Raw genomic sequence first — 14795 nt, 5'->3', positions numbered from 1 at the left:
ATAATTTATAATTTTTTTATTAAAGCTTACAAGCATCAAGTGTATGCTGATATGTTATCTTTTTTTCGTGACCCCTGATCTTATCAATTACCTATAATGAGGTCACATTGTATAATAATTATATAATAAAAAATGATCCATTAAAACAATAAATTAATACATTACTTACTGACCACTATATACAAATCAACGGAAATAATTTAATAGACAATTAACAAACCATCAATCAACCAATCAAAGAATTAGAATCACAATTTAAAAAAAATGGAAATAACATTTGAAAAAAAAAAAACGTCAATTTATCTTAGTAACAGCCATTAACGGCCTTCTTTTTTATATGTTAAAACGCCATTAGTAAGAATTTAATAAAGACCTCCTTACTCTAATTTTGGTGTAAACGATACAATATTACCATAACAAATATTGTTCTTAACTGTTTTACTACAAATAAACAGTTTTTTTTTTATGTAATATGTAATGTAGGACAGGCAAATGTGTGGCCAAGTACGTGGTCACCACTGTCCATAGACATTGGTGCTGTAAGATATGTTAACCATTCCAATCACACCAACCTTGGAACCAATGCACGACCACCTTATGTCTGTAGTTACAATTACTGTATATATGTTCCATTCTCGACGAGTGCCCCGTGTCTTCTTAAGGTAATTTTCAATTAAATCCGTCACGCAATTTTGTGAAAAGATAGGTAACTTAGTAGTTAATTTTGCGTCTCAATATCCCTCTTTACAACTTAAAATAAAACAGCTAGATCAAATTGACGTTGTCAAAACATAAATAGGCAAGTAATTTTAGTGATGCATTGTACTGCTTATTTTATCGATATCAATAGTTAGGTGATAATCCAACTTGTCGATGTTTTTTTCAGTTCGAATTACTTTGCATCCAAGATTCTTGTTTAGTATTTGAAATAATGAAACGAGTAATTATTATTTAGAAACGAATTCGAAACTCACAGCAGAACAAGATCGTGAAATGTCAAAACACTTGGAGGATATTTGGTTCCAAGGAGTGGTTATGCGAGGCTGAAGATGCCTTAAAAATCGCGATATTGGTAATATGCACCAGTCCTTATTATGTCAAGTCGTTCAGGCTGTGATCAACTGAACAAACAAACAAATGAGTTTTCTTTACAAGATACTTAAAGTGAACTTGCCAATAATGTTAAAGAAAACATTACGACATTAATAATAATATCACAAAGATCTTATGTCAACGTTATATAAAAAAAAAGTGGTACACGCGAGTTATGACTTGAAAAAATGGACCTAGATAACCAGAACCTAGGCATTAATGGCTTTTGAAAGATCCTGTAACATCACCCCTGTACCAACACACACACACAAACACATAATATTGCATTGGTAATGAAGAAAATTAGAAAAATAATTTCATTCATTTTGGTTTCATAATTCGACGTATTTACCAAAAAATTACAACAAATTATAATTTATTTTTATAGTTTGTATATAAATGCCCCGTGCTGTATCATTTCATTTTCATGGTTTTCTTTTTTCTGCCCCATATGAGCTCAGTCAGCGTCCATTGTATGTAATAAAATGCGACCGCTAGTACTCCTATTATCACGGGCAGTAGAGGGAAGTATATCGTTCCGTAGAGCATTCCGAAGATAGGATAGATCCATATGCCCCGTTCGACATACGTGTAGGTTAATCTGTGAAATAAATATTTAAATACAGCGTTTATCTGTGGAATTAAGTTGTTAGAAAATTTAAACATGGTTGCTGCTAGTGTAAAGGCCCGTAAGTAATATATGTAACGGAGGTGAATGAGGACCTCGTTTTCAGATTCGTTATTAGATGGATGAGAAATGGTAGCAAAGTCGCATAATATTTCCTTTTGATTCCTTTAATTTAATTCCTTTATTTTTCTTATGACAGCTGTCAACCCGTGACCGATCTTATCAAATCGCCGCCGCTCCAACTACAGTCACTGCGGGTTAGGTTGGCATTACTGACTCTCTAATCGTTCAGAGCTCGTCGAGTTATTTGATAAATTCAGTGAGTAATTACATTTAATCATGCCTAAAATATAATTCGTAGTGGAAGAAAGATCGTGCTAGCTGTGCGTGAATTATACTTCACTCAAGCGTACTAAAGACGACAGTGTCGTTCTTTGTATTGTACAGATAGTACCTGCGACATATATAAATATACCAAAATTATAGATTTTTAAAGCCTAGGGACCTTCAAACGTTACATTTTTACATTAACAGTCTGTAAATTTCCCACTGCTGGGCAAAGGCCTCCTCTCCCTTGAGGAGAAGGTTTGGAGCATGTAAGTTTGTGGAATACACGTGTGGCAGAATTTCGTTGAAATTAGATACATGCAGGTTTCCTCACGATGTTTTCCTTCACCGCCGAGCACGAGATGAATTATAAACACAAATTAAGCACATGAAAATTCAAGGGTGCTTGCCTGGGTTTGAACCTGAATTCATCGATTACGATGCACGCGTTCTAACCTTCAAACGTACACAGAGGAATTAAACAAATTTAATAACTATCGGATTAATTGCAAAATGACAAACATACATTAGTTTTAATTTTTATAGAGTATTATGATACTTACATGGAAAAATATAACAGCAAGTGAAAGGCAAGATGATAAAGATTTCGCTTGTGTGATACAGGCACAGTCCTGGGCTGGAAGCACACTTCCCAGAGCACAACGCCGATTATAGCGGTGTGCATTATGTGGTTCGAAGTGGGAGTGACAACTTTATCCGCGAAACTAGGGAATATCAGGTTTCTGTCGTATAAGAATAATGACCAAAATACAATGGCCACAACCTGGAAATACGTAAAAAGTTTTATTAAAAAACTAGTCGTCGAATCTTTGGCTCGTTTTAGAGGTTGATCGTCAAGTGTTTTCATCATATTCATCAGTTTCGAGTAAAACATACAAACATAGACATTACATACACGCACCCGTACATATGAACATACACACACAAATATAGTTTGCGAAAAATATATCATTAATTTATTAGATAATTAGATAAATTACAGCTGGTCACTGATTTCTTATCATCGTTGATTTGATATACAAAGGGGAAGACTGCATAGTGTGACTAATCCCTGTGATTTCCAATAAAAGTTATTGGTGAAAACGTATTAAAACACTCACCCAAGTTGAGGGCCACAATATCGCACTAAACAGCGTGTTCTTAAAGCCTTGGAAATATTTAGACGGCTTATAATCCCTGTTGGTATTCGACAATAATTTGAAATCGCTTGTCAGGCCGACCACTGCATACAGAATTTGAAGAAACTGAAACAAAAGATGATATTTTATTGATGTGGAACTTCAGCGTTAAAAATAAAGGTTCAAGGTCAAATTACACGTATTAGAGGAACCTTAAACGAATTGAACATGTGGAGCTATTGTATACGAACACACCCGTAACAAACATTTTGTATTACAGTATATATTTAAATTTATTTTGGTGTATATGCTCTTTATTATTTTAAAATACGCAGACAGACTGGCAACTATATATTCAAATAACTAAAATATAATTATTATTGTACATGCAAGTTGGAAGAAAAAAAAAAACAAAAAAATATCCCGCTGAGTTTCTTTCGCCGGTTCTTCTCAGGTCGGAGGTGTTAAATTCCGAACCGGTGGTAGATTTTTGACAATCAATAAGCAAGTGTAAACACTTATATATTGAATAAAGATTTTTGAATTTGACTTTGACTTTGAACTGGGTCACCGGATGGTAACGTCACTACCACTCACAAGGTCACACACTGTCATAAATAATAACAAGTATTTACATCAACAAGCCACTAACCTTGGGAACTAAGATGTCATGTGTTGTACCTGTAGTTACACTGGCTCACACATACTTTAAAACGGAACACAAAAATACTACAAGTATACATGGCGGTAGAATATCTGATGAGTGGGTGGTAGCTACCAAGACAAATCCCCACCACCAAGTATAGTACGGTTATCCAAAACTGAATATTATTTGTAATTTGTGCAAACGATAAATCCTGGAGATGGAGTTTGAGTAGGGCTTTCCGAGTGGGTAAATCATATATACTATCATCTTAACTGTGATGGTAGCGGCATAATGACGGTACCTATTATAACACATTATACTAACATTCAAAGGCTTGGCTCATTTATCACATAAAAAAAAACATAAATCATCATAATTAATTCTCAATAACACATTAAACATTTTCCTTACATTTATTACTTTAAATAATAGCCGATTGCAATTATTAATAATTGCCTATTTTATGGTAGCACGACCTATAATGATCTAGGTAAAATAGCACAGGTACTGGAAATATTATTAATGTTACCTTACCTAGCCTACAATGTTAGACGTAATTGATTACCATGCATCCACTTAAATTTTTATAACGTACTGCAACCGATGGATCGAGAATATTATGACACCAGTTGTGTCATAATATTCTCAAACCGCGACTGCGTGCGCGTTTGAATTTAACAAAAAAAAATGTAGCCTGAGTTACTCCTTATTATATCACCTATCTGCCAGTGAAAGTCTCGTCAAAATTGGTCCAGCCGTTCCAGAGATTTCCCGAAACAAACAGAGAGTCAAACAGATAATAATTGAAAAAAAAATTGATATATGTACCGTGTGTATACGTTTAGTAAAAAGTTATTATAATATTACAAACAGACACTCCAATTTTATTTTATGTATAGATAGATGATAGAATACATACAAGCAAATTGTGAATCTTGCATTATATTTATATATCTAGATAGAGTGTCGCACTACAGAAGAACTAAAACAGACGCGCCAATTTTATTATCTTGGTGTGCGTGACAGCCACGCTTAATACTCGCCAAACGTCATACAACTTTACAAGTGTGCGTGTAATTGGTGACCAACAGTTGGCCATTATTTTTTCCAACGCCTTCTCAGCTTTGGAAGAATATCTAGACCAAAGCTGTTAATATGTGTATTGGTTTTATTTAATTCAAATAATTCAATTCACCACCAACTGATCACCAACTCAACACATATTCTACCGCCAAACAGCAATACTAATCATCTTACGTTTCGACTTAAATCGAGATGGTACTACTTCGGCACGAGGGCCATGATATCTTAGTTCCAAAGTAGCGTTGGCGATATCACGAATGGTTAATATTTCTTACAGCACCAATATCTGTGGATATCAGTGACCACTTACTACCAGGTGACCTGTCCCCTATATGTTTTATATTTGCCCATCACGCAGGACAGACATAAGTACACCACTGCCCTATCAATCTTCCCAATCTTCTGCCCTTACCCCAATTTTACTTGGGGTCGGCGTAGCATGTCTGCTTCTTCCATACTTCTCTGTCGGACGTCATCTCACAAGTAACATTCTTTCTAACCATATCGTCTTTCACACAATCCATCCATCGTTTCTATATTCATCCACATCCATTCTCAAAACCAAAACTAGACAGAAACCCAGAAACATCGCCTAGATATTTACAAAATATACACATATCAATTGATCGTATCACTATGAGTCGATTCTAAAACGTCATGATTACTACACTATAGCTGCATTAAACAACCAATCAAATCACTTACGAATGTCCAACAAGTAAAATATCGTGGCTGTAATTGGCTAAATGTCGTCAGTTCGGGATCGCTGGCCAGTTCTCGTTTCATACATGATTCCATGTACACTATGTTGCCGACGTGCATCGCTATTGTGACCGTGTAGCCCAATATGCGAAGATATATTGCCTTCGACATGATTATCTGTAAAAAAAAAATGTTTATTAGTATATTTTCGTTTGCGTTTCCAATTACAATAAAATCACTTCCCCGGGACTCGAAATTTTATCAAAATCGGTTCAGCGGTTAAACGTGAAGAGGTAATAGACAGATCCTTTCAAATTTATAACATTATATTAGTACAGATAATTTACCAACATGGGTCGATATGAACTCTTAACATCAAATATATATTTCTTATAATATATGTAGACAGACGGGCCAATGGGTCACCTGCTGGTAAGTGGTCATCACCGTCCATAAACATTGGCGCTGTAAGAAATATTATCGATTCCTTGCATTGCCAATGCGCCACCAACCTTGGTAACCTAAATGACATTTTCCTAGTGCCTGAAGTTATACTCAGCTCACCCTTTATATCGGAACGCAACGATATTAAGAATTATAACGATACTGGCCATTGTAACTCGCACACTAGTAAAGGGGCCATTCGTGTATTCCGCCAACCCGCATTGAAGCAGCGTGGTGGAATATGCTCCAAACTTTCTCCTCAAAGGGAGAGGAGGCCTTTATCCCAGCAGTGGGACATTTACGGGCTGCTACTGCTAATAAAAAATTTCGCTTGTTTTTGACCCATTCCCATTCATTATAAGAAAAAATATGAATAGGCCGACCCCCTCCAGCCCCTGTTTAATATTTATTACGTAAGAATCTAAAGAAAAAGTGACTACGCATTTGGTTTATTTTAATGTATATGTTTCAAAGAATCATTTTTTTTTAAATATTTGTTCGTAATTTCTAAGGTACTAATATATAATCTTTATTTTATATATCATTGTATACCTATACGCATCAGAGCGATTTTTTTTCTCTTACGTAAGAACTATCGAGACTCGTTTCCACCCCCTTGTAGGAAAACATAAGACATGGTCGACCCTCCCCCCTAAATCGTCTTACGTAATAAATGAATGGCCCAAAGTAGTATGACGTTTAGCGAGCGTCGAGCGTGGCTGTCACGCACACCAAGATAATAAGTTTGACCCTTTTGTTTTAGTTCTATTGTAGTGCGACACTCTATATCTAGATATAGACATAAATATAATCTAAGGTCAAAATGAAATTACTTACTAGTAATCAGTGTAATGCCATAACTGGAGACATTTCATTGTTTGCTTTTTGCGCGTTTAAGTAAAAACCACAGATAATATCGCCAGTTAAATAACACATAATGATACTTTATATATTCAAAGCGGATGTGACGTATTGATAGTCTAACTATATCATACACAGAGAATATGTAGACTGGAAATCATTTTTTATAAACATCTGGTAATAAAGAATTTTTGGAAATTTTAACATTAAGAGAACAATTTTACTCCTACGAAGTCATTACGGATAGGTAGTCTACAGTACGTAATATGTAATGAGGTATGTATATAGCGGGAGGGAAAAGCAATAGCTATTTGAGGTTTTATATTATATTTATATATTTAGGGTTCCCGCTAAACGGAGAAAAAAAACCCTTACAACATCACTTCGTTTTGTCCGTTTGTCTGTCTTTCCATCAAGATCCATTATCTCAAAAACGCGTAGACGTATATAATAATAATAACTTTATTGGAAAGAAAAAGTGTCACAATTTTGAGTGATTCTTCTGCCTTCCGAAATAGGCATTAGCCTGTAGTCTGGATGACAGGTACAAACCCACCCATTAGGTACAAACAGTTTTATAATTTTCTTTTTTTATTTCGTGGTTACTAAAATTTCTTAAATTTGTATGGATGTTAACTTTATTGTACAAACGTGCAGCGATATGTTGAAATTAATATTAAATATATTATATTTAATATAAGGTCTGCGGTCCTTAGAAGCTGCGATCGAGACTCTAAGTCTACGCAATCAAAATATGGTCGTTGATCTCGTATTCCCTATACATTAAGGGAATCAATACATGAGGTACTTCCCTTTGACCTACAATCATTAAAATCATGAAACAGTATCCTGTAGCACAAGTATAGAAAAAAATACGAAAACCGAAAATTTGTTGTTACCTCAGTGTCTGTTTTGTTTTGTCTGCCTGTCGATAACGCTTCTTCTCAAGAACGCGTTATGGTATCAAGTTTAAATTGCTCAAATATTCAAATTTGCAGTCACCTAGAACTGTTCAAAAATCCAATTTCTAATTTAACCAAATTATAGTTTTACGGAACCCTCAGTGCGCGAGTGAGACGCTCACTTTTCTGGATTTTTGTATTTTATCCAATGAAAAGTATTAAAAAAATATGCGCTTATAATCCAAGGCAATTTTAAAATACTAATGAACCCTGTTTCTTAACTAAATTAATTTCAGCTCTATATATGTAAGGTTCAAGTCTACTTGAATTTTAGGCCAAAGGTTACGTGTTCAAAACCGAGAAAGCAACTTTGAATTATCTTGTAATTAGTTTGAATTTATAATCCATCTTCTGATTGGTGGTAAGTAAGGAATACGGTAAACTATTTAAAACAACTTGGTCGAACTGCCCAAAATGAGAGGAGTTCCTTACCCGCTAGTCCCAGCTGTGGACTGTGGGATATGCAACTGTTACAATTGCAAGGATAAGAATGAAATGAATGAATGAAATGAATCAGAGAAAACGTATAAAATTAAATCGTTAATAATATTAATTTTGATTTAGATATAATGAACTAAATTATGATTTATTTTTTATCATACAAATTATTACTTATCTGTCAAAGAACGAATGAAGGTTACTTTGGTGCGACTACTACTCAAGAATTATTTTTTTTGTCATAGGTGTTTTTTTGTAGGGTCTTTTATACACGTCACGGTAGCATGCGTAAGCGATCCAGTGGCGCCCGCCGGAAGACGGAGAGGGTACCGCTGGTTTTTTAGTGGGTATTCCGGTGTACCTGGGCGCATTCGGCGACCAGGGCACCGGCGAGTCCCACATACCGCCCCCCCCCACTTACATCCGTGGAAGAAGCGCGTAACGCGTATTTCCATCGAGAAAAAAAATGTCTTTCAGACACGGAAAGTTGAAATTCTCCATTTTTCTCTACTATAATATGCATGTATATTATATACAACATGTATATATGTATCGTATCTTTCTCTTAAATCACTTTGTTAATTGATGGAAACCGCATCAAAATCCGTTGCGTAGTTTAAAAGATCTGAGCGTACAGACGGCGGGAAGCGACTTCGTTTTATACAATGTAAAGATGCATGAATCAAAAACAAAACTAACTGTATAATTTAGTGTTCCTGTAATAAAAATCTTAATTTTTTTATGATAATATCACATATATTGATTAAAACTAATTAATTTAAATTAAATTCGAAAAGTTAAATGCTATTATATAAAACGCATATCACATTTAAATTGGAAAATGTATTTTTGCATAATTAACCTTTGTGAGTTGAGTAATGTTTTATTTAAAAAAAAGGCCAAATAATTGTTAAGCACGTACCTACAATAAAAGGTAAATAACTCGTCTACTAAACCTGTGTGAAGTCGAAAACTTGTAATACAGTAATTCTTTGATATTGGACCTTTGTTGGTGGTAGGGCTTTGTGCAAGCCCGTCTGGGTAGGAACCACTAACTTATCACAGGCCGCCAAACAGGAGTACTCAGTATTGTTGTGTTACGGTTTGAAGGGTGAGTAACTACACGCACAAGGGACATAACATTTTAGCTCCCAAGGTTGGTGTCACAATGTATTATTACAGTGCCAATGTCTAGGGGCTGTGGTGACCACCTACCATCAGCACTTTTGGATCATTCAATTATACTAGTTTTGTACCCGACTGTACATTTTGTAGCATTCGTATCTTAAGTGGGTAAGAGATTTGGGAGTACAAAGGTATGGTCAGCAAAAAAATCGGTTTCAAAAAACATTTATTTAAGTTGTATTTTGATACAATTTATTTTAACCAAAGCGGACTGATACTAAGATATATAACTAATTATATATCTTTACATAACTAGCTTGTTATGTCAACATAGTATTAGAAAAAAACGATCTAAGTTGTTTCTTGGTACAATAAAGCATATACATTATTTTAAATATAGTAAAGCAAACTAACAGCCTTAAATATCCCAATGCTGGGCTATCCTCCCCTTTAAAGGGGGAGCTAATTTGACGCATTGGATTCCAAAGCGAGTTGTATATGTTTCCAGGTATCAAAGTTATATATATTATGTAATATTTTATCGGAAAAACACTTGAATTAATATAGAAAAATTGTTTCTATTTCAAAATAATTTCTTATAAGTTTAAACTGTATATTATAATTTGCATTAAACTTTATATATTTCTATGTAACATACGTACGTATACACCCCACTTTTGTTTGGCTCGAGTAACGCAGGGTAACGGCGTTATGGGGGATTACGGTTACCGTAACACTTTAAGTCAATTTAAAATAAAAAAAATAAAACACACAGAGTATATTATTTGCAATCAGATATCAATACAAGACTTGTGACTTGAAAGCAATTATTATTGTCTGTAACAATAATAATTGCTTTCGTTATCACGATAGTATCAAAACGATTCGAACGTCTTTAACTAATCCGGTTTCATATTAGAAGTTAGATTCATTGCAACCAATAATAATACAGTTATAAATATTTGGATCATTTTAAAAATGGAATACCTTTATCACTTTCACTCTGCCGTTTTTTTTTTTATACGAACTCGTTAAGACGACCGCTCAGTCACTCTAACGGTACACCACTGTCCAATATAAAAGATGTACATTATAACTAAAACGACCAGTATAATGAGACCCTTCTACATTCAAATTTCAACCTTATACTCTTGTAATAAGATTCAAAATTAAAGTTTTACGGGTCTATTTTAATTGGAACATTGTTGAAGACCAGTGAAGTTAGACTCTTTCACGTTCCAAAAGCAACTTTATTTTAAAGTACATAAGATTAATAGCTTACCATTGCATTTATATAAAAAATGGTTATTGTATACGAATTACCAGTATAATAAAATCCTCGATCACTCCAAAACCAACTTTATTACATATGAAATAAGATCGAAATTGATTATTTCGTAGCTCATTTACTGTGGTTATATAGTAATTATAGATTCTGTCATTTAAATTCATGGCGTCGCGTAAGGTGATAAGGTTGATTATTCAATAATAATGTGTAGAGGTGATTATAATAATTGATATTAAAGTGATTATAACGATCAGACAGTATAAAGATATCGGTCCTGACAGTATCACGAGTCTTTCTTTTGAAAACGGATTATACAACGTTTTAGAGCATATATCACAACGCTGTTCCTGTAGAGATTGGTGATTGCTTCTGGTAGTCTAACTTCTCAACAGTTAATCTCAATAAACTTCAGTTCCAGTGGCACAGAGTACAGTTCTACGGTTCTTGATAAAGTTTTCATAACAGTTTCGCCGGTTAAATTATAAGAATCGCACTTAGAAACAAGAAGACGTAAACTTTACGAATAATATTTTTTTTAATGTTTGGTTAGTTTTCACCACCGCCCATAAACACACACCACACACCTACGCGCCACCAACCTTGGGAGTCATGATGTTGTGTTCCTTGTGCCTGTAGTTACACTGCCTCACTCACCGCTGGCTCTTCAAACCACAACAATGCTAAGTATTGCTGTTTGGCGGTACAATATATTATGAGTAGGTGGTAGATACCCAGGTCAAAGTTGTTGGTACCAACTAAGCGTAGCATCTCATCGAATTTCGAGAATTTGACTGTACAGGAGTCGAGTTGGAATATGTGTTCTGAATATGTTTTAAAGTAAAGTTCCGAAGAGTTTTGATCTATAACGCTTTTTATTTTTTTTATATTAAGGGGAGGAGGGGTAAGTATGTGGGTCGGGGGACGACAGGGGATCGCTCGACCATAATACTGTACCAATATCCAGTACCTGTTCTATTTTGAATGTTAACACTATGGTCATTAACATATGATAGATTTAATGTGTTTAATTACTTAGTATTCAAAATACGAAAGATTACGAAAATACTGAGATGCTAGCCGTTATTTAAGTTCTGTTCTAGTCAATGGTTTCAAATGAAACCCTCTCTGCAAAATTCCGAAATTGCTTAGAATAAGGCAAAGTTATAAGTTTAATTAAAAAAAAAATAATTTTTAAGCTGCTAGTGTTCCCATATTCGCTCGCGTTTTAGTGGTTGGTCAACAAGTGGAGTGTAAGCTTGCTTCATAAGAAATTTCATCATATTCGATTCAGTAGTTTGGTCGTGAAGGCGTAACATATAGATGAACAGACAGACAAAGTTCAGCATTTATAATATTAATATATATACTCAAAATGTAATCACCCCGTGTATCTTAATCTTCGGTTGCAGGTTCAAGCCCGAGAGGTACCATCGAATTTGCAAGTGCTCGATTTTTATCGATAATTCATCTAGTGTTCATGAATCTATCACCGAACAACATTAAAGCCAGGAAGCATCGATACGCCTTTTCGTCGATACGATACCGATACCGATACTCTTAGAAAAATATCGGCGATACCGATACCGATACCGATACACTTATCGAATTTAAATAAAAGTAAAATAAATGTAGGTACACATGTTGATTGATTGTTTTTATTTAAAAAAAATATATCAAAATAAAACGTTACAGGCTTGGAATGTGAATATTGGTAATTAAGCTCAGTAATTAAGGTTCATTAATAAGAGTTAGTAACTAAAAATACATTAATCAAATTTTTGTTTAAAAAACAAAGTATTATCTCGTTTGCAACGAAAATTTGTCATTTTCGTTGCAAACGAGATAATACAACAAAACAAGAGGCGCGTTTACATTACTTTTTTAAGCATGTAATATTTGAACAGTATCGTTGTATCGGCCAGAGAAATATCGCCGATACCGATATATCGGAAAACCTGTTGTATCGCCGATATATCGGTATCGGATGCATCCCTAATTAAAGCAGTATGGTGTAATTTTTTTTATATATATATTTTTTTTTAATTGACCGCTAATACTATGACTTATATATCTATAAAAAAAGAGATCTAGATCTACACAAATACATTAATATCTATAATTTTTTCCTACAAAGTTTACGTGTATTTATGAGACCTTTGTTGACCAAATAAACCAGACGGATGGCTTTCTCTCCGACAACGCTGACATAATTATTTATTTAACATGTAAAGCTATTGACCTTATCTAAAAAATCTGTCTATTATACATATATAAGGTAATATATGAGAGCCGAGATGGCCCAGTGGTTAGAACGCGTGCACCTCAACCGATGATTGCGGGTTCAAATTTTTGTGTTTATAATTCATTTCGTGTTTGGCGGTGAAGCAAAACATCGTGAGGAAACCTGCTACTACGTCTCTTCGGCGGCGTCACGGGATCATTTTCGCATGTTACCATGACGAGGTGCGATCACAACTGCGTTGATCGGTTTTTATAAATTTGTTTTACACCAATTGAATCCAATTTTAAGTGACAGCCTTGATCAAAGAGCGTCAAGTAACTATTTTGCTCTACCTTTATCAAAGTCAGAACCGTCGGGCTTTATCCAAAATTAAAACAAAAGCGCCTTTCAAAATATATGAGCAATAATTGTAAACAAATCAATATTGCTCTAAGTTTTCGTGGAGAATATTAATGTATGCGATGGAATGCAGTGGTGTAGTAAAGTACATAAGGGTCATTAAAAATCAGGACAGGAGAAAGAGTGACAGGGGGCTGATTGAATTTGTTGCCCATCGGAATTTCGATTCAACGGAAAAATACTGCCTCTTGTCATATATATTATATATATTTAAAGCTTTAATATTAATAATTATTATGTAAATAAATCTATTTACTCAAAAATATATTCATCATTATCTGATGAGGATATATGTCAAAATTTACGTTTAGTACCTGATCGCCATTTTAGATAAAGACTCCTCTTATGAGCTCTTATGAGTCATGTCAAATAGATTTAAGCCATATGGAAATTTTTGCAATTTGAAAAATGTGACACAGTGGGGCCGAGATCACAGATCAAAGATCATATCGATGCCTGCGTCATATCTCCAACGTAATATGGCTCCAAAGCAAAAAACTACCTGTGTACTGATAAATGAATGTATTTTTAAAATAAAGCTGTAAGTACTTAAAATTTATTTTAAAACTGGATTTACGAATCGTTTTTTAACGGCTGTTAGACTGGAATAAAATATATACAGGGTTAGGAGGTGATAGGGGTGACTATTTGCGATAATTTTAACCCCCTATATTCATGATGTAATAGTGAACCATTTTTGAGTTATCACGTTTTTTAGTTTGTTTCAAAATAAGTCAAAATTTTTTTTAAAAAAAGTATCAATTAAAATCTATTTTTTCATTAAATGCATGGTACATCTTAACCGATGATTTCGGGTTCAAACCCAGGCAGGCACCACTGAATTTTCATGTGCTTAATTTGTGTTTATAATTCATCTAGGGCGGTGAAGGAAAACATCGTGAGGAAACCTGCATGTGTCTAATATCAACGAAATTCTGCCAAATGTATATTCCACCAACCCGCATTGGAGCAGCGTGGTGGAATTGGCTCCAAACATTCTCCTCAAAAAAAAAAGAAGGAGAGGAGGCCTTAGCCCAGCAGTGGGAAATTTACAGGCTGCTAATGCGTAAAAGCTTGCAGGCGGCGAGATGCAACTTTGTTTTAGAGATGTCCTATATGTGATAGAGTACGAGCTATTTCTAATTTAAAGATTTTCATTAAAAACATTTAGCCTTTAAAATAAAAGATGTGTGTGAAAAAAAAATTGAATTTTTGTATATTGCTTCGTTGTTTGCAAAGCACTAGAGAGTCGCCCCAAACCAAAATTATCTAGAAAACACAGGTTTTATTTAGTTAAAGCTGAAAAACCAAGTTATTTTACATATAATTCACATTTTAGGTACATAAACAGACATTTTCCTCTTCATTCATCTTGTAGGAATACGAAATAACACCACAGATAACTAAACAATATCTTTT

At 34.3% G+C, this 14795-nt stretch overlaps 1 protein-coding gene across 1 annotated transcript; it reads right to left on the bottom strand.

The window, feature by feature from the left end:
• Positions 1-319: 319 nt before the first annotated feature.
• LOC125074249 (androgen-dependent TFPI-regulating protein-like) lies at positions 320-10489 on the bottom strand. The gene is made up of 5 exons (XM_047685527.1): positions 10435-10489; positions 5621-5794; positions 3169-3312; positions 2611-2831; positions 320-1693 (listed from the first exon to the last, which is right to left on the bottom strand). Exons 2-5 carry the CDS (start codon positions 5786-5788, stop codon positions 1507-1509), a joined length of 720 nt encoding a protein of 239 aa, XP_047541483.1. The 5' UTR covers positions 5789-5794; positions 10435-10489; the 3' UTR covers positions 320-1506.
• Positions 10490-14795: the final 4306 nt, after the last annotated feature.

The sequence above is a fragment of the Vanessa atalanta genome, chromosome 27 (genome assembly GCF_905147765.1).
Source record: "Vanessa atalanta chromosome 27, ilVanAtal1.2, whole genome shotgun sequence".
Classification (NCBI taxonomy): Eukaryota; Metazoa; Arthropoda; class Insecta; order Lepidoptera; family Nymphalidae; genus Vanessa; species Vanessa atalanta.
Note: the sequence above shows the minus strand (reverse complement) of the source record. Positions and strands in the feature narration are given on the sequence as shown.

Bases quoted from the DNA above. Each gene is read 5' to 3' on its own strand.
- LOC125074249 (XM_047685527.1), bottom strand. From the start codon at position 5,788: ATGTCGAAGGCAATATATCTTCGCATATTGGGCTACACGGTCACAATA. The intron at 3,313-5,620 runs GTAAGTGATTTG...CTTTTGTTTCAG, and splicing joins ATTTTACTTGTTGGACATTC to TTTCTTCAAATTCTGTATGC. The intron at 1,694-2,610 runs GTAAGTATCATA...TTTATTTCACAG, and splicing joins TTGCTGTTATATTTTTCCAT to ATTAACCTACACGTATGTCG.